Genomic DNA, 20486 nt, shown 5'->3' on the forward strand with positions numbered 1-20486 from the left:
GGACACCTCCTCTCCTAGAACACACGGAAGGAGGTGGGAGGCCCAGAAGCAGACCTTCTGTAAAACAGGATGTGTGTGGCTGGACCCTGCCAGAGGCTCGTGTCCGTGTGTCTGTGGCCAGGCCTGTATTTCTTCCACTTTTTGGTGTGAACAGCTGTAGCCACTTTCTCTCCTCTCCTGTGACCCCCGAGCACCAGCTCCGAGAGCTGTCCCTTGCGCGCTGCCTCAGGGTGTTCATGCAAAGCTTCGGGTGGGCAAGCTGAGAAGTGTCGGTGTTAGGCCCTGGGGAATGAGTGCATGGGGAGGCCTGCCTGGGCACAGATTTCTATGTGTCTGTGTCTGTGATGTTTAACGGGAGAAGCGCTCCAAGAGGGAGCTCTGGGCTCACAGCCCATGCACGTTTCGGTGAAAGAGAATTTTGTGGTTTCCCTCTCTGCCCTCTCCATGCTGAGGGCCACGCCGGGTCAGTGCAACTTTGGGTCAGTCCCAGGAGAGCAGAATGGCAGGGTTCAGTGAGGAGACCTGTCCTTTGTCTTTGACCTTGGGTCTGGATGGGGGTGTGGGCAGTTCCAGCACCACCGCCATGGCGGGGCCTGTTTCCCACTGTGGATCGCAAAGGCATGTTTGTGTCCACAACCCTGCTCTGAGATCTTAGCACCAGGAGAAAGGGACTGTGCCCAGATTGGGGAGGCTGGATTAGGTGGCAGATGGGCCAGGTGTCTGGGCAGAGAAAGGGAGCTGGTATCCCCTGAGCCCCTTTATAAAGGGGAAGAGGCTGAGTGGTAGAGGAGAAGCGAAAGCAGGAGGACCCCGCCCCACTCTCCAACGCTGATGGGTGTCCTGGAAGCCCTCTTCTGTGGATGTGGAGCCAAGAGACCTAAGGTCGAGCCCTAGTCTGGAGCCCACCAGGTAAGGGGGCCGCCTGCAAGTCACTTTATTGCGCTGAGGCTCTGTTTCCTTAAATGGAAGACATCACCCCACTAATCATGACTTTCCAAAGTAAAAGTGTCATTTTTATCCAGCTTGTGAAATTGATCATTTTGATGATGTCGCAAATCCTGGAACATCCACACCCTCCGAGTGGTCTCCTGGTGGGTGGTCAGAGCTGGGTGGTGGGAGCGAGGCTGCACCGAGACCAGAGCTGTCATGGGGAATCACGCATGACTGGGAAGGACAGTGGCGTGTGAATTGCACATGCAGAATAAGTGCCAAGGGCTGTGACTGAGCAGCTAGTTCCTTTGAACCCCTTGTGGGGAACCTATCCCGTCCAAGGCCGCGCAGTCACGTGACTGACCCAGGGCCGATGGCTAGCCTGGGGAAAAGCCCCGTGACCTTGAGCAAGTCCCAGGAGCAGCATGCCCCCCTCCCGTGCAGATCTGCATGGTAATTCCTGTGGTCGTGTCTGCCCCTTCTGAGGGATGTTGCCAGGCTCCCATGAAAGCACTCTATTTACCTGTGCGGTGGGCACAAGCGATCTGATGATTCGTGTTGATAATGACTTGTGTTGATAATGATTCATGATAATTTGTGTCAATTACTGGAAGCTCTGAGTGCTGCTTCCTCCCAATGGCTGGAGAGGAGAGTTCATCTGTCTTGAGCCTGAGGAGGGGCCGCACAAGGAATGCTTTGCTTTCTGCACTGGCACCCCGCAGAAGATGAGGGCCCCAGACATTGATTTGCGGGCTCACAACGCTGACTGTAGCTAACATTCAAATAGTGCTTAACAGGTTCTTAGCATTTTCACATGTATTCGCTCATTTAATCCTCCAGACAACCCTGTGAGGTAAGGAAACTGAGGCACAGAGGGACTAAGTGCTTTGCAGAAAGTCACACAGCTGACAAGTGGAAGTGTTGGGATTTGGCCTGGCTCTAGAAGCCTCTCTTGTGGCCACTGAGCCCTGCTGCCCATCCTTGAGGGTCTCTGAGTTCTCTTCCTTGTTATGCTTCTTCTTTACTGAGCCCTTTCCTCCCCCCTCCTCTCGCCCTCCCCAACCCCCACCCACTTACACACCACATGCTGCTTAGGGGGATCTGAAGCTGCCTTGGGGATGGTAAGGACATCTTGGGCCTCAGCCAGCCATCAGCCATGGAGCAAGGTGAGGAGGCCAGTGGGACTTGGCACCTGAATTCTTTTACGCTCTGACAGTGTCCCCCAAGGTGAGCTGAGATGTTTGGAGGCGTTTCCTACAGATCCAGTGGACGGGGAGGGGCACCACTAGACCGGTCTTATTGTTATGAGTTCAGTGAGGTCTTATTGGTCACATGAGCCTTCCCAAGGACATCTGGGGTACAAGGGCAAAGCCTGCCCCAACCAGTCTCTGTATCATCAGTGCCTGGATGGTCACATTCTTCTGTCAGATTGTGGTCCATCAAATGCAAGTGAGTCTGTCTGGAAAACTGGAAATACACAAATACTGACATTTGAAGAGAAGCTGAGAAATCAAGAGCTGATACATCCACTACGGAAAGAGACTTTGCAAGACTCCTTTAAGCAGCAGGAGTGTCCCTCAGAGAAATGATTGATTGTCAATTCTGCTTACAAGCACTGACCTCCAAAGATAAGCAGATACATCAAGGGGTGATTACTCTGTTACCAAAAGACACCTGGCGAGGCTTAAGGAATGCCCAGTGGGCTCCTTTTGTATATACATTTCTCTTATTATTTCTTTATTTTTTTTGCTTACATAATTTATACTTAGGGAAAACTCAAACAGAAAAGAACTATTTCATGAAGACAGGGATATTCCTCCATTATCCCCCGCCTGCCAAGCCCTCACATAGAACCTATAAAAGCATTGATGCATTTTTCCTCCAGAAATGTTTTCTGGTCCTGTGCCAGGGCTTTTTCAAGCCCATTCCACTTACATACAGCTTTTCAGAAGCACATTTGGTTGAGTAAAACCAGAAGCAGCCAGAACCCCACCATTGTAATATTGCTGTTACTCGAGGAGCAGAGAGCGATTGCTGTCTCTAACTCCCTGCCTTTAAGCAGGAAAGCAAAGCGACTCAGTGCTCTGGGAATCAATGGGCTTTCAGGAAGTCTCGGCACCACTACAAAATCTAAAAGGGCTGAACAACCCATCTACCACTTGCACCAAGTCCAGGCTGGGCTGAATGGATGCTTGTGTCAGCGGTCAGCTCCGTGGGAGTGTGAGCCTTTCATTTCCGTGTTTATTGTTGACAGAGACGGGACACCGAACTGATGGTGTTCTGGGTTTGCTGGTGTTGGGCGGGGGTGGTGGTGATTTGTGCCCGTCCCTCCCACCCCGGGGGTCCCAGGAGAGGGGTATTCACTTTCACTTAAGCTTTTGCCATTTGACAGAGGAGAGGCACTTTATCCTTGGCTGCCTGAGTCGTCATAAACAGAGTAATCAGGTTTCTGGAAGGGGCCCCTGGGGCCTTCTCGGGCTGTAAATAGTTTCCTTGTGCTTGCCCAAGATGCACTGAGCTTGCTGGCTGTCTCCATGAAATGGCACTACCATCTTCCCAGCCTCCTTGGAGTTTATGAGGTGCCGGTGCTGCCCATGGGCTCTCCTGGCTTGGGTGGGGGGGGGCAGACGTCTTTCTTGGGCTTTCTTTCTCCCTGGGACCCTGCCCACCAGAAAACTTGTATAAGGAGGGAAACAGAGGCACAGAGAAATACACGTGTTTGTGGAAGGCCAGAGGTTTAAGTTGCTCTTTGGATGGCAGGCAGTTCCAGAACTTCTGTCTGTCCGCTGTGGCCTTCCTGTTCCATGGCACAGATCACCTTGATCTCCTGAGTTACAGAGAGCGTGAAGAGCGGGAGCTGATGAGGCAGAAGATACCTGCCTCTCCCCCGCCCTCCCAGCTCTGTCATTGCTCTGGTGCCCTGGGTGGTGGCCACCTTGTGCATTTTCAAAGCAAGCAAAGAACGAGGAGGGAAACGGGATACTTGAGTGGCTTCTGTTTTCTGGGGTATTTTTCCTTTTCTTTTTACAAATCTTAAATGTTTCTTCTTGTTGCAAAAGTAGTACAAATATGGTATAAAAAAATCCAAACAGAAACAGAAATATAAAATAGAGAAAGTCCTCCTCTATAGGGAAAACTGACAATAAATGTCTTAGACCGTTTAGCTAGTGTACATGTGTATGTTTAATTAGAAAAATTATATATTTTTGCAAACATCAGAAAATGCCACAGAATATCGTGCAGCTTGATTTTTTTCAATACATGGTGTCTAGACATCTTTCCATAGCTAAATGTAAAACCTATCTTATGCTGTAAACGTAAAACCCTATCTTATGCTGGAATGCCATCTCCTGAATGCATTTACCTTGATTCATCAAGTCTGCGAATGACCAATTTTTCAGCAAGACCAGAGTTGGGATCACAAATCAACCACTGTTGAGTTGCCCACATTTAGTGTCTCCTAGCAGCATCACTGTGTAAGATTCCACGACTTCAGGGTTTACAGGGATATTGAAGTTACTTGGCAGGTGAACCATGCAAGACCTCTAAAGTAAATGTACTTTAAGTCAAAGCTAGTATGCTTTATAAAACATATGGAAGTGTCAATAAAGATATCAGTGTCTACCCTCCAAGTTAAGCCAGCCACATTCTTAGCTATGCAACCCGTGCCCATTTGCTATCTGCAAAATATGTTCGAAGTCCACACCATGAGGAATAAATATTTGCCCTGTGTCTGTTCTCATGTGTGTTTAGCCCCAAACCAGAGACTGAGCCACGTGAAATTAGGTCACACCTGAAGGAGATTAGGCTGGAACACAGAAATTGTTTATCGAAGATCCAGTCAACACTTGGTCGCCCTAGGAAGGACTTAGAGACACTGCTGTCATTCAGCAGGCCCATCGCTTAAGCCACATTTTTATTGCAACCTTGGAAGTTATTGAGCTGAGTCTTTTCTTTGAACTCATCTATGAAGCCTGTTCCTGCCTGCATCAAGGGGCATGGAAAGGTCTCAGAAAGTCCCTACACAATCTGCTTGCTGCTTTCACATTTCCATCTGCTTCTAAAAGCTGTAGTGAGTTCAGAGGTCTGGGACCCTGCCACGTGAACCATTAGAAGCAGCATTTGGTTTTGAGTACGTGACTCCAGCATGTGAAAATGGCCAGCCCGGGCCCTTGATTGCACATGGGGACATTCCATGTCTCAGCTGGCTCGCAGGCCGACTGAAGTGTCCCCCAGACTGGGAAAGGATGACTGTCCCTTTAGGTTAGTAGTCAGGACTTTGGTTACAACCCGTGACACCTTAGCTCTCTTGGAAACTTGACTTTGGGCTGACAGTTACAGATGCACCTGTCACATGTGTGCCTTCCAGGCAGAGCCGCGGGCGGGACGTCAACACAGTCCATCAACACCTCACATCAAAAATCCAAGTTGGCGAAGTTTAAGCAACTCTCTCTAAACCCATCTACTCTTCTGCCCCAGAGCACTTGTATACCTAATACACATCTTTTAAAGTGTCGTTTTTGTAATTTTTACTTTTAATATGATTCAAATGACAGAAAAGTTGCCATAAGGTATATCTTTTACCCAGATTCACTATTCCTTTACATTTTGACCTGTTTATCATTCCCTCCCTTTCTTCTCTCTTCCTTCTGTTCATCTGTTTTAATCTGTCTGTCTATCCATCCATCCTTCTGTCTTATCATTTATGCATGTTTTCTTGAACCACTGGAGACATTGTACCTCTTTACCCCTAACTACATCAGCATGAATTTCTTAAGAACATGGATTTTTCTCTTACACAATCATAGTGTGGTTGCATTTTCTTCTCAGTTGGGAGGGGAGCATCACAGCATATACTTCAACTGTCGGGGGAAGGAAAGAGACTCACATGCTTTAAGGACCCTGCTGGATGCTAGGCATTGCACCAAGGAAATTTACATACTTTGTAGCAGTTTTGTCTTCTAACAGGCCGGGAATCAGTTTCATTTTCCCTATTTTATAGATAAGCAAACTCCAGCCTGGAGAAATTCAGAAACTTCCCTGGGGTTAGTCACTGGGGAGTAGACGCAGATCCAGCTGTGTCTGATGCTCTCACCACCCTAGCACTGGTCCCTGGAGACCTTGAGGCCCAGACGTGGTGTGTGTCTGTCTTCAGAGAGGCGCCAGACCTGCCTCTTTTGTTCGTCTCAGTGGATCATCTCAACTCTTCAAGGCGCTGCAGACTCAGTCACTCAGGGAACGGCAGGGCTCTTCAGCAAGATGCTCACTACTTGGAGCTTGTCTTCAGTCCTGTGAAGACGAGAACGCCCCCAACACAGGCATGTCTGCAAGATGAACGTGTCTGTGAACGTGCACCTGCTGGAGCCAGTTGATCACATAGTGGGGGTGGGGAGCAGGCGGCAAAAACACAGCATTCCCTGGGACAGGGAGTAGGAAAGACACAGGTTTCCTGTTTAGACCAGCACTGTTGGAGAAGGTTATCATTGTCCTAGATCCTCGGATTTAGCTGGGCCAGTCTTCTGGGAGGAGTGGAATTATAGAACTTAGAGCCGCACAAACACAGATATTTCACATCTGGAAAGGACTCTGGACGTATAGGCTACCTCCCTCGTTCCAGACATTGGGAAACTGAGGCTCAGAGAGGAAAATGAGTTTTTCCCTGTCATGCACCCAACCAGTGGCCAGGCTGGGACTTGGATCCACGCCCCCTGTCTTCTGCTACATCCGGAAGCCCCACGCTGCTTACAGCCCGACCCCTTCATCATCGACTCCTACCTATTTCGCAAAGCCACAGCCCTGCGTTCCATGTTTGGAAAACTACTGTATCTGCCAAAGAAAGTATTTATATTAGTGAGTAATTAACTAGTTACCCATTTTTATTAATCAAAACCACAAACATATGAATCAGACTTTCTCATCAGCTTAAGATCTAACAGGGTTACCATATTGATAAAGAGACTCAACTCAGGTTTTTTAAGTGTCAAAAATTGGGGTGCCTGGGTGGCTCTGTCGTTAGGCGTCTGCATTCCGCTCAGGTCATGATCCTGGGGTCCTGGGATCAAGCCCCACATTGCAATCCCCGCTCAGCGGGAAGCCTGCTTCTCCCTCTCCCATTCCCCCTGCTTGTGTTCCCTCTCTCACTGTGTCTCTCTCTTTCAAATAAATAAACGAAATCTTTAAAAAAAATTTTTTTTAAATAAATAAATGCCCCAAATCATGACCCTCCCTTGAAATACTATTACCTTCAAAGACCCATAAGGACACATTAGAGAACCCAGGTTGGGAATTAGCGTACAACATCATGGTGTGTGCTCAAAGGGACTCAGGGTCCATCTGTGTCCCCAGCAGACAAATTTTACTCTAGCTGCTCACCGGGAGACCTCATTCTTTCTACCTCTTCCCTTCCCACTCCCTCTCTCCCTCCTTTGCTGCCTCATTGTTCCTATCTGCCATAAGGCATAAAGCAAATAATAGCCACGTTTATACAGACAGTCTCAAGAATAGATTAGAACGATTATGCCTATAACTGGACACCTGTTATGAGTCAAATATGATTTTGAACCTAATTGAGTTTAATGAAAAGGTGTTTTAGATCAATGGCAGAAAAGAACATAGACCAACCTATCCTAAATCAAATATTTGCTAAAGAATATAACACATAAAAAGGTTTTTTTTTTTTTCTTTCCCCTAACCAGATAGGGTTTCTCACTTGGCCCTGAAACCAGACACAAACAAACCATTAACACAGAGATTTGCAAGATTTTTCAGTCCTCAAGATGTTCATTTCATGGGTCACTTTGGAAAATGAGAATTGGAAGTAAACTGGTATGAGTAAAGATGCTGCTAGTGGTCACTGGCAGGCCTCGGCCTCTGCCCGGAGTCAATCTATTGTAGACCCGCCTTCTTGGGAGAAGAAAGTACTCATGAAATGTATTTTTAAAACCTGAGTGTAAACCATAACTGAGACCCAGTCATTTAAGGACCTAACAATGTCCACAGCATGAATTCCTCTTGCACTGTGGTGACTGGCCGCCGAGGAAGTGCTTGCTCTAGGAGGCCTACTCCACTGCACAGCAGCTCGGGTACAAGCCTTGTGAGCTGCTCTTCCAACCTGGAGGAGACAGTGACAGAGGGGCCGGCCTTCATGCTGGTCACTAGACAACTGGACAGGCAAGGAGCAGGAGTGGCCCAGAACGACCCTGTGGTTCTGTGTGTCTGCCCTGTCATCGGAGCACGAGTTAGCCCAGGCTGACCACAGCAGAGTCACATGGGGCAGAAACATGCTTGTTTGGAGGGGGGCGGGCAGAGCACCCAGCTCAGCCTGCCTGGTGATAAACTCTGAGGACCAGCCACATTACCCTGCCTCGGCCCTCAGCTGGGTCTGTGGTCTTTGTGCGGACCGCTCACCCTAAGGGAGAAGCAAAGGTCCCGCATCTTTGTGGTCATTCTGGAGAAGAGTTCAGCTCTTGTTAGCCAGGCTCAGACTCAAGTCTCATCACTTACGAAGAACTCTGTTTGCACTCAGTGGAGTCGCAGGGATGTTCTGGGAGCTGCCTGGGCCAGACGCTCAATCCCATTCCTTTTTGGGAAAGTGCTTGACCTCTGGACATAGTGGAGGGGGAGGTCTGCAAGGGGCACTTGGGTTTCTCCAGTTCAGGGCTGAGCCATGAAAGGAAATTCTTACTGACTCTATTTGTCCTCAGCCCAGATGAGACAAATGAGGGTGTTTTGTGATAGAATTACCCAAATATTAGCCCTTGCGAGGGATGAGACCCACATCAAATGTAATTAGATGTTGAAGTTCTCTTTATCATAGAATATGGTGATTATGCAAATGTGGGCTATGCTATTAGACCATGTTTCAGGTCTGGAAAATTGCATCCTTCTCTTCAAAACTGGATTGGCATCTGGTTACTCATTCTCCAACCTCCCAGAGACTCCCAGGCTGATTAAGGTTTGCACAGACCAAACAGACGCACTTCCTCCCTCCCGAAGCTTTGATTATGTCCCCTTCTTGGCTTCCAAACTGTGTTCCTCAGAGGTCCTTGGGGCTGCTGGCTGGTGGTGGTGGCAGGGGGCCCGAGCCCCAGGTTTGCCTAGCCCAGCTCCTCTTATTTATGGAATATATTGGGCTGGTGAGCAAGCCTGTATTTGCGGAAAGGATTCAAGCTTAACACCGTTGTGAAAGCCACCACCCTAAACCATGCGTTGTTGTCATGGATGTCTATATATAAGGTTCCCACAAATCCTTGCTGTGCTCTTTTTTCTGTGGTCACACAATACGAGGTATATAAGAAAAATCTTAAAAAACCTCTCTCCTCCTACTCCTTTCCAGTTCAGCTCTTTGACGATAACTAGTGTTGACAAGTTGCTGGGTACCCTCCCCTGCCTGCCTTTCTCTGTCTGTGCTGATAGCCTTGAAAAATTTTTCATTATGAAAAATTTCAAATGTGCAGAACAGGACAGACGCGTATAAAATTAACCCCAAGTTCCAACAGCGATCAGAACTTTACACTTGTTTGATGTATCTCTTTCTCACATATAGATTTTTTTTTTTTTTAAACAAAAAAGGCATTGGCCTGGATGCCAATTCAATTACCCTCCTTTTGTTTTGTTTAACAAAAAAAAGGCATGTGCTGCCTGGCAGCTTGTTTTGTTGCTGAACTGTCTTTAAAATTATTCCTTATCAGCTCACTTACCTCTGCCTTTTAATGGCTCTGTCATCTTCCGTTATCTGCTTGAACCATCATTTACTCAAACATTCCCTTATTCTCAGACATCCAGGCTGTTTCCAGAATTTTACCCCACCTTATAAATAACTGCAGTGTCCTTGAACATAGATGCTTATATATTGGTGCATTTGTTTCTGTAGGAGAGATTTCCACAAGTGGGATGGCAAGATCCCGGGCTATCTGTGCTTCAAGTTTTATTAAATATTGCTCAAGTGTATTCTCAAGGAGTCATAGCCTGTAACCTGCCCCCAGTGACCCAGGGATAAGCCCAGGTGTTCACATCCCTGGCAGTTCTGGATGTGAATTGCTCATTAAAATGTTGGAAATCTTTCCTGTAACAGGGTGGCATAAAATTGATATTTTATACATATCTGGGAATGGTTTCTTTTTCTGCATTAATTTCATATTATCCTTTTGCAATCACTATTGGGGGGAAGGTGGTCATTAGGTACATCTGGAACAGAAGGCCAGAGGGAAATGTATTTGGAAGACTAGCCACAGCTCTCTGTTCCCATCAGTTTGCACAGCGGAAAACGGGTGCCGGCCGCGTGGTGCACATCTGCAACCTCCCGGAAGGAAGCTGCACGGAGAATGATGTCATTAACCTGGGGCTGCCCTTTGGGAAGGTCACTAATTACATCCTCATGAAGTCCACCAATCAGGTAGGTCGGGCACTTTCACACTGGGACATACCAGATAGACCACATATTGGTGGAGGGAACTATATAATTTTTTTTTAAAGGAGCTATTCTTGGGGGATACCTGGGTGGCACAGTCGGTTAAGTGTCTGTCTTCCACTCCAATCATGATCCCAGGGTTCTGGGATCGACTCCCACATTGGGCTCCTTGCTCAGCGGGGAACCTGCTTCTGCCTGCCGCTCCCCCTGCTTGTGCTCTCTCTCCCTCCGACAAACAAATAATATCTTTTCTATTTTTTTTAAAGAAGGTATTCTTGGGGATCCTAGGTGGCTAGGTCAGTTAAGTGGATGTCTTCAGCTCAGGTCATGATTCCAGCATCCCAGGACCAAGCCCCATATGGGGCTCCCTGCTCAGTGGGGAGCCTGCTTTTCTCTCTGCCCCTGCTCTGTTGTCTCTCAAATAAATAAATAAAGTCTTAAAAAAAAAAAGAGAGAAAGAAGCTATTCTGAAAATAAAAAGGTAATACACAGCTGGCCTCTTGTTGGTATAGCACAGAGGTTTTGTCTGGTGGTGGTGTTTTGCTTACCCTGGTCTCAGCTTACCCTCCTTGTGATGGGCACAGGCCTCTGTGAGTAGCCTGGAGGTAAGGAGGTACTTTGGAATGAGGGACTCATTAACATGGAAAAGCTAACTGACCCCCAAAATAGAAACCCATAAACTAGAATCTTTTCACTGTATTACAAACCCCCTGAGTTAATGTTACAGCCTTACCATCTAAGCTTCTCGTATCTGAAAGCCTGGGTTTGGAGCGAGCCAACAACTCTCTGTGAACAGATGTCTTCAGAGATCTTTGGTGTTAGTATCTGAAGCCCTTGGGTCTTGTAGCAGGAGAGTGGGTGGGAATTGATGGGTGCCTGGTAAGTCTAAAGGACAAAGAACCTTTACCCTGTGGGGGTTGAGTGAGAACTTGACGGTTAATACGGCTGTCTTCGCTTCTGGAGTGAAAGGATGAGTTTATGCATAGAAATGGCCAGGAATAAGAATATTTTATCTTTAGTGTTAATAAATATTTTTACTTTATGAACCAAAGGGGCAGACATAGACATTTTTTTCTTTTTTTAGATTTTATTTATTCATTTATTTAGAGAGAGAGAGAGAGAATGTGAGTAAGGGGAGAGGCACAGGGTGAGGGGAAGAATTTGAGCGAGCTCCACACTGAGCACAGAGCCTGATGCGGGGCTTGATCCCACCACTTTGAGATCATGACCTGAGCCAAAACTGAGTAGGGCGCTCAACTGGCTGAGCCATCCAGGGGCCCCAGGAAGTTCTTTTCTTAATTAACACATGAACTTTAGAGACTCTGAGCCACATCAGATCACTGGTGGTCTTCTTCCATCAAAGTGGGCTTGGACTACTCACTTAGTCCCTTTGCTCCGACTGCTCAGAATTCTATTTTGGATAAATGTACAGAATTCAGCTTGCAACGTTAATGCAGTGCGATTCCCTGAATTAGTATTATTCCCATCTGACAGCTGAGAAGTAGAGGTGCAAAAATGTTTGCATCAAGAAAGAGGCACTTAGAAAGCTAGGTGACAGGATCTGAAATAAAACCCTACAGAATGTTGACTTCTTCATCTCCCACACATCTGCCATAGACTGTGACAGCAGGGAAAAGCATCTCTGACATTCAGAAACAGATGCGAGGGAAGACGAGCTTGGTTAGCCCACTTGGTTCAAAGGAACTGCGAGTGTAGGGACCCACAATGAGAGCTCCCTGGTCACAGACCACTTTCCCTTTTCAACATCAAGGGACCATGTGCTGTCTGTATAGTACAAACCAAAGCAATCTAAGAAATGGTAACAGGACGAATTCACCACAGCTGCTGTTGGGTAAACTGGCGGGTCAGTCAATACAGTCTATTTAGAAACTCTCTGGAGATACTGATTGAATGCAAAAGCCTATTTTTTGTGTGTTTTATTAGAACAGTTCAATAAAGAGGGAATACGCTATAGAGCTGTAACTGAGGGTTTTCTCCTCTCTGTAACTCAGAAAGCCCTGGCTTTCTTTCAAGCCTTGGGAGCCCCTGAGTTGTTTAGTATTTTTCTTTCCCTGCAAAGAAAGTGTGAACTCAGAGACTCATGGCTGTGTCTCTGTCTCCTACCCTCACTGCGACAAAATAGCAAATTTTGCAGGGATCAGCCCAAGGTCACTTGTACCAGACTCACTCTCCCCACTACGTCCCCTCAGAGAACTGTGGGTTAATGGATTCTCCCATCCCAAGGGGGCTCCTGTGGCATGATGTGGCACAGGGTGGATAGTAATAATTTAAGAATTATTGGTAACCAGGGGGATTAGGAGAGGGGTTGTCTTATAATGAGCTCTTTGGGTGAAGTTAATAAATAGGTCTCTTTGAACAGATGGGATCAAAGACAGCTTCTTGCCCTGATCGTTTTTCTTTTTATTGAAGTATAAAATAAAATACCTCTTTTTATACCTCTTTTATTGAGGTATAAAATACATACTCTAAAGTGTACTCATCTTAAGTGTACAACTCCATTAATTTTCTACGTGTGTACACCCATGTAATTACCGTGCAGGTCAGGAGAGGGGACATTTCCAGAGAACCTCAGAAGGTTTCCTTATACCCCACCCAGTCAGAACCCCACCCCTGCCCCAGAGGGAAGCTCAGCTCTAACATCTATCAGCATTGATTCATTTTGCCTATTCTTGAACTTCATAGACATGGAATTATGTCTAGTACTGACTTTTGTTTAAGACCATTCACATCAGGGGTGCCTGGGGGGCTCAGCTGGTTAAGCATCTGACTCTTGATTTTGGCTCAGGTCATGATCCGCCCCGTGTCCAGCTCTGTTCTGGGTATGGAGCCTGTTCAAGATTCTCTCTCTTCCCGCTCCCTCTGCAGCCCCCACCGCCCCAGCAACAAAAAAAGACCATTCATGTCAGCTTCAGCTTAAGTCCTTCCATTTTTTTTTTTTCCTAGGCCTTTTTAGAGATGGCTTACACAGAAGCTGCCCAGGCCATGGTCCAGTATTACCAAGAAAAATCTGCTGTGATCAACGGTGAGAAGTTGCTCATCCGGATGTCCAAGAGATATAAGGAATTGCAGCTGAAGGTAAAGCATTCTCCCATTGTTTAGTCACTCGGCAGCATCAACTGTGTGTCTCCTTGTGGGGCACTGGCCTAAGTGCTGGCGGGAAGCAAGGGATAGGAAAACATCCAGAGATTACCTACGGCCTTTGGGACTATCACATAGGAAGGCCAACTTGAAAACATGGCAAGAAAAATGCTTATTGAGATAAGTACAAAATGCAAAGGGATGCTGAAGACAGCATGACTAACTACATGCTACTCGAGGAGGGGTCTTGAGGAAAGACTTACAAGGGAAGTCTTTTGAAGGATGAAGGAAGCAGGGGAAGGTGTTTGCATTTCAGACGTGGGAACTCCAAGCTCTGAATATAACCTCCTTCTCTGCCCTTACAGAGCTCCAGTAACTTTCTCTTCCCCTCTCACCACCACCCCGCCCTGATGTCTTCTTCTCTCCTCTGGCCTCTGTAATTATGTCTTCAGCCCCATAGAAATCCTTCTAAGCAGCCCATGACTGTATTGGCCACAGTCAGGGATGAATTCAGATAATTCCAAACAGGGCTTTTGTTTCTGTTTTAGCTTGTTCTACATTTGTCTCTTCTTTTGTATTTTCCTTTTCCTTATTTTATTGTGAGGTATAACATACATTCAGAAAAATGACTAATTATGTATTGTGCAGTTTAAAAAGTAGTAATGGGGGCATGTGGGTGGCTCAGTCATTTAAGCCTCTGACTCCTGATTTCGGCTCAGGTCACAATCTCAAGCCCTCTGTTGGGCTCTGTGCTCAGTGTGGAGTCTGCTTGTCTCTCCCTCGCTGCTTCCCCTGCACCTCAAATAAACAAATAAATAAATAAAAATAAGTAGTAATGGTTGAAATCTCATAAAGCCTATAAAACCACCACCAAAGTCAAGAAATACATCACCAGTGGCACCCAGAAGCCCCTCTGAATCCCTCCACAAGCTTCACCCGTCCCTGTTCACTCTCCTGACCAAGGATGATCATTTCTTTGCTTTTCCTTAGAGTTCAACAACCCATTTCTGCCTCCCTTACCATTAGCGTTTAGTTTTGCCCAATTTTGAACTTTACATGAATGGAGTCATGCTCTTTGTGTTCTTTCATTCAACTTCTGCCATCCGTGCTGGGTGTATCTGTTGATTCTCACTGTTACATAAATTTCCATTGTATGACTATGTATTTATACGTTCCACTGTGGATGGACATTTGGGCTGTTTCCAGTTTTAGGGTATTAGGGACAAGTCAATGTAAACATTCTTTTTTTTTCTTTTATAAACATATAATGTATTATTAGCCCCAGGGGTACAGGTCTGTGAATCGCCAGGTTTACACTCTGTAAACATTTGTGAACATGGCATCCTGGTACATACGTATGTGAGGTATAATGAGGGGCACACACGTAATTAGGAGTAGAATTGCGGCATCTCAAGGCATGCTTACCCTGAACTTTACCAGCAAGCCCTTTTCAAAATCAGTTGTCCCAAGGGTGCCTGGGTGCCTCAGTGGGTTAAACCCTCTGCCTTTGGCTCAGGTCATGATCCCAGGGTCCTGGGATCAAGCCTCACGTCGGGTTCTCTACTCAGCAGGGAGCCTGTTTCCCCCCACCCCTCTCTGCCTACTGTGATCTCTGTCTGTCAAATGAATAAATAAAATCTTAAAAAAAAAAAAAATCAGTTGTCCCAGATTTACGTTCCTGCTAGAGTAAGAGTTTTCAGTGGTATGCCTTCTTACTAACATTTTGTAGATGACTTTTTGATTTTTGCCTATCTGGAAATGTATATTGGTTTATCATGGTTTTATTTTTTACTTTTTCTAAAAGATTTATTTGTTTGTTTTAGAGAGAGAGCGAGCACACATTTGAGTGGGGGGAGGAACAAAGGGAGGAGGAGAGAAGCCGAGTCTCTGCTGACCAGGGGGCCTGACAGGGGGCTCCATCTCAGAACCCTGAGATCATGACCTAAACAGAAACCAAGAGTCAGACGCTTAACCGACTGAGCTCCCAGGCGCCCCATCATGGTTTATATATTTATTTTCCTGATTACTAATTGAGGTGAGCCCTTTTTCCTGTGTTCATTGGCCATTCCATTTGGATCTTCTGTGGTGGAAAGTTTCTTTTAAGGTCATTCGCCCATACCTTTCTTTAGACTGTGTCTTCTTCATGGTTTGCAGGAAGGAGCTCACTTAACTGGAGCATTTAGTCCATTTGGATTTATTGTAATTAAATTGCTATATTTTTATTTAAATCTACTTCTTATTTTGTGCTTTCTACTGTCTCATTTTAATAGTGCCCTTCTAGTTCACTTCAGCTTATTCCACATTTACTGAGGTCCCATTTTGTTCAAAACCCTTTCGTGTCTTTAATCTGCCTTCAAGATTGAAGACCGGAGACAAAGGCTCAGTGGTTGTGGCTAGCTAAGGGTAGCATTCTGACAAGTCTGCATGTGGAGATGGTAATGTCGCCAAAGCCTTGATTCTGCTTCGCTTGTATTATTGCTTCTGAAGTTTCTTTGCCAACAATTCTAGCAGAACCTGGCACCCCCCCCCGGGGGGGGGGGAATGAAAGCACGTTGCTTTGCTCAGGCACATGAAAGATCCCATCCGATTGTGGACTCAGCCAAAGTTTCTGTTCTCCTGGATTCTCCCCTGGAGGCTAGAATTGAATTTCTGCACTAAATTCCCAGTGGATCTTCAGTCTCTAAATGAAATGTTGTAAAATTCTGATTAGGATTAGCAGGAGTACTCAGCTTTTTAAATGAAGGAGTTAAGGCACCATAGTACCTTCCTGCGGGAGATGGTTTGGGGTGGTGCAAAAACCATGGGTTAAAGAGGTCAGATGGGCAAGGTCTGCGCTCAGCAAATGTTCACTCGGTGCCCACTGTGGGCGGGAGCTGGGCCAGGTGCCATGGTTATAGACACAGCAAGCTGGCGGAGGAGCTCACAGTCTGGTGTGAGGAAGGACGGGAAAATAGAACCATCGACAACCACGTGACTTATTCCAGATGGGACGGTGCTGGTGCTACCTGGGTTTTACCTAGTCCTGCTTAGATGAGCTTGGACAAGGTGTTTAAACTGCATGAACTTCAGTTTACCAGATCAGGAAAGGACTCTATGTTGAGTTCGTTGGTTTTAAGCCCTTTTTTGCCCCGTGTATTATCTCTTTGAGTCTTGCGGTCACCTTCCCCTGGGAAGTGTGGAGGGTGGATAATGATAGTAATTATAACAGTACAACAGTAATACCAAGAATAGGTACTTTTAATTGAGTCTTGGGTCAGGTCATGGGCTAGACACTTCACATATGTCATCTACTCTAATCCTGACATCAGTCTCGTCAGACAGGTGTTCGTTATCTCGGTTTAACCGATAAGGAAATGGAGGCTCAAAGAAGTTCAGTGACTTGCAAAAGCTCATAGGGCCTGAACGAGCCCTGATCAAAACCTGAGGCCGTTTAGGCTTTGTGTATGTCTGCGCCTCTGTGTCGTGTCAGTAGGATCTCCACTGTCCGTGTGAGAAGTCAGGAAATCTGCCGTTAGTCCTCCAGCCCATAAGCAGCAGACAGTTTTCTAATAGGGTTTCTCGAACTTTATGTATGAACAAATCACTTGCAGGCCCTGTTAAAATTTCTGGTTCAGTAGAAGTGGGGCAGGGCTGTGATTCTGCCTTTCCAACATGTCTCCGGGAAGTGTTGCTGGTTCTCACAGCATACTTTGAGCAACAAGGGACTAGAACATGAGGCTTTCTGCCCTTTATGAAGGATTTTCTGCTCCCAAGCTGTCACGATGCCTCCGTGAGAAAGATCTCAAAACCCACTGTAGCCACATAGGAAGGCACGCATCGTGGTCCCTGTGTTGGCGTGAATCAGCTAGGACTGTCTCTGCAAGTGACAGAAAATGATCTCCTTTAAGCTTACGGACTAAAGTGTTTTGTTTTGTTCTGTTTTTTTTTTTTTTTTAAGGGGGGCGGATTTACTGGCTCGTGTAAATGAAAAGGCCTGGAGTGGCCGTGGCTGCGGGTGCAGCTGGCTTCGGGGCTTCAGCGATATCCTTAGGACTTGGCTCTTCTCCGCTCTGCCTTCTTCAGTTCGCTTGGCTTTGTTTTGGGGGGTCTCCCTGGCTGGTCCGGGCAGCCCCAGCCTCCCTCCTCTAGGTGGCGTGATGGCTTCATCGACTGCTGCCGTCTGGCGTCTCTTCCTCCCCGTTCTGTTCCTCGGGACAAGAGAGCCTGGGTTTTTTGGAGTAGCTTCCTCAGAGGTCCCGAGAGCCACCGTGATTGTGATCGGGCCACCGTGATCGGGCTCGTTCGGGACACATGTTCTTCCCTGAGCCAATCTCTGTGCTGGGGAAGGCCATGCCGTGGCTGGCCCGGCCTGTGTCACCACAGGGTGGAGGAGGGGGAGTGGCTACTGGGGAGATAGACATCAAAACACCGTCTCTGTCGGTATCTCTGGGCCACAGGGTGGGGTGGGGGGGCCACTTGGGGTCCCACCAGAGCTTGCAGAGGTGGGGGGATATTTGGATTGGTGTTTTTCCTCTACCTTTACCTTTGGCTCACCAGGCAAAGTGGAGGGAGAAAAAGGAGAGATTTAAGGTATCTCTTATCGCCTCCCTGAAATATTTCCTCCGGGCTCCCCATCCCTCTTCGTGGCCGAGGCTCTATTCCTCAGGGCACTTGAGGCAGAATCTTTCACAGAATGAAAAACACCAAATCGGAAAGATCAATAAAAAGTGATTTTTTTTTTCTTCCTGCAGACCTGGACGAGAAGAATGAGCTCTGTTCTGGGCTGTTCTGGAGAGACTTCTCCAGAACCATGGTGTCTTACATGCAGAAGGGAACTTGGACTAATTTAAACCAGTGTCTCCCAGTTACTGCATCAGAGAAGTGTCAGGGGAGTTTTTAGGTTCCTTTGATTAGGTTCCCAGAGATTTCCCTGAGAGATTTGGGGTGGGGTTGAGGGTCCCAGGCGGTTTAGGGGCAGAGGGCCTGGTTTCAGAGCCACTGGTCTTGTCAGCCTCCCAGCCACAGAGAGTCTCCGGCCCTGAGAAGCATTCTTGGGTACGTTCCATGGTGCTCTCAGGAATGTTCAATCAGAAATGGTGACTGAGGGTTTTCTCCAGATAAGACATGGTACTGAGGGCTGGCGAGTTTGCTGTGTAACTGAAAAGACAGGCTATTTCTCTGGAAATTATACAAGATTTAAACACGAGTGCATCAGTATGGAGCTCCTAGAAGTTCAGTGGCAAAAGGCAGGGTGACTGGCTTGTGTAAAGGAGGGAACGATTGCCGAATAGGGCTTGAAGGCTGAGGTGAATCAGCTTAACAGAGAGGGTGTCCAGGAGGAAAGAGTCGGCTGAGAAGGGACTAAGACCCTGGGAAGCACAGTCATGTTGAGAAGGGTCAGGGCTGCTGTGACAGGGCCTGGCTGTGACAGGTTCAGGGTTCATAAGGAAGGTTTCAGCATCTTCCTGAGACTTTTGAGACATGGGAAAACAGCCACAGAAGGGTCAGAGGGAACCTTCCCGCAGCTCCTTTTATGTAGGCCAAGCACCTGTGACTTTTATCAGCTCAGCCCGCTTTGCTGCCCTGCCTTGAGGCTGCTGGTGGATGCCAGATGGGCCTCATTATCTCACCTTTATAGGTGGTGGGAGGGAGTCTCCCACAGACAGCAAGCCTTGACCCCAGATCACCCAGCCAGCTGGAGGTGGAGCGAAGCTGTTCTTCCTGGGCTGAGATCCTCAAGTCCAGGGGCACTTGTCTGAAAGCAGCAAGATGTGTTGACCATGAGCACCATGGATGGTTCCCCCTGTGGGGTTATTGAGCCACGTCAGTGTCTTCATAGGATGGGTGAAAAGATCTATGTCTGGGATTTGCTTCAGAGTATTCTGTGGGGTGGGGAAGTGGGGGGTACAGACGAACTAGATTGGTCAGAATTATTGATGATGCAAACGGAGCATGGCGGTCAAAATACCCTTCTCTGTGCTTTTGTGTATGTTTGCGGTGTTCTGTGATAAAGAGGTCCCCAAAATGTCAGGGCTGCTCCATTCAGCGTCCTGCTCACACTCCTCATGCCCTGGATTAAACTTTTTCTTCCTCTAAGAAGGTACTTTGTTCCCCTTGGGTGGACCGAACTGTGCACCCGAGTCCTCTTTGCTTCTCTTTGGCATCTGCATGGCCATCTCTGTTCTGACGATGACCTCTCTGACTTTCCCTAGAAACCTGGGAAAACTGTGGCTGCCATCATCCAGGACATGCATTCCCAGAGGGAGAGGGACATGTTCCGGGAAGCAGACAGGTGAGGCCTCAGTCCTGGGCATCAGGGCGGATTCTGGGCAGCTGGAGGCGCTCCTGCTCTTATTCGTAGGGGTTATTCAGTCACACTGTGTCCTGCCCTTGCCCCTGCCCTGTCCATCAGCCTTTTTTCAGCCCTTTCTTTTCCACGTGCCTGATGGAAGGTATTAGTGCTGCTCAGGGTAAGCCTCAGGAAAATGCAAAATGGTAGGCTTCCTCTCATCAGCTTGTCCTTTGTTGGGGGCGGGGGGGAGTATATAGAGGAGGGGTTCTGTTGATATTTGGCCCTTCAGGGCAAACAGTTTGCTAAAGAAGTCTGAAAGTAGGGGTGTGTGTGTGTTCCTTTTATAGCCGCCTGTTGATTTTTCATGGGGGTGAATGTAGATGTAGGAAGAGGAACATATGGGAACCAGCCCCCTCTCCCGCCCACCCAAAAAAAGTAGGGACTTGACCAGTCACTTCCTCTGAAGATGGAATGCATTCAGTTTTCAAACTTATTTCTTCCGACTGAAATTGTGACCATACCAGGAGGGCGCTACAAGTTTCCCACTGTTGCTGCCCCACAAAGACCCCATCCCTATGGAGAGAGAGTAGAACACAATCTGTGGTTCTTACCCACTGCTGCCACAGGTAGCGCTCTGACGTCACTGCAGAGGGCAGAGTCCAGGCTGATTCCCCGCTGGTGGTCAAGGCAGCCTGGTCCCAGTGAGCCACATACGGGTGTCCCCTGTTAGTCAGGACTGCATGGGTTTCCTGTATTTGGGAACCAAATGAAAATCGC

The 20486-nt window shown here is 47.3% G+C and overlaps 1 protein-coding gene across 3 annotated transcripts in view; it reads left to right on the forward strand.

Moving 5' to 3' along the window:
• The window catches only part of RBM20 (RNA binding motif protein 20), a 185196-nt gene that overhangs the window by 138523 nt on the left and 26187 nt on the right, over nucleotides 1–20486 (forward strand). For all 3 annotated transcript variants that reach the window (XM_082720200.1, XM_082720201.1, XM_082720202.1), the window contains exons 6-8: nucleotides 10181–10324; nucleotides 13304–13435; nucleotides 19630–19709. In XM_082720200.1, coding sequence (XP_082576326.1) covers nucleotides 10181–10324; nucleotides 13304–13435; nucleotides 19630–19709 — 356 coding nt within the window. The remainder of the gene's footprint in view (nucleotides 1–10180; nucleotides 10325–13303; nucleotides 13436–19629; nucleotides 19710–20486) is intronic.

The sequence above is a fragment of the Mustela nivalis genome (assembly GCF_964662115.1).
Source record: "Mustela nivalis genome assembly, chromosome: 2".
Classification (NCBI taxonomy): domain Eukaryota; kingdom Metazoa; phylum Chordata; class Mammalia; order Carnivora; family Mustelidae; genus Mustela; species Mustela nivalis.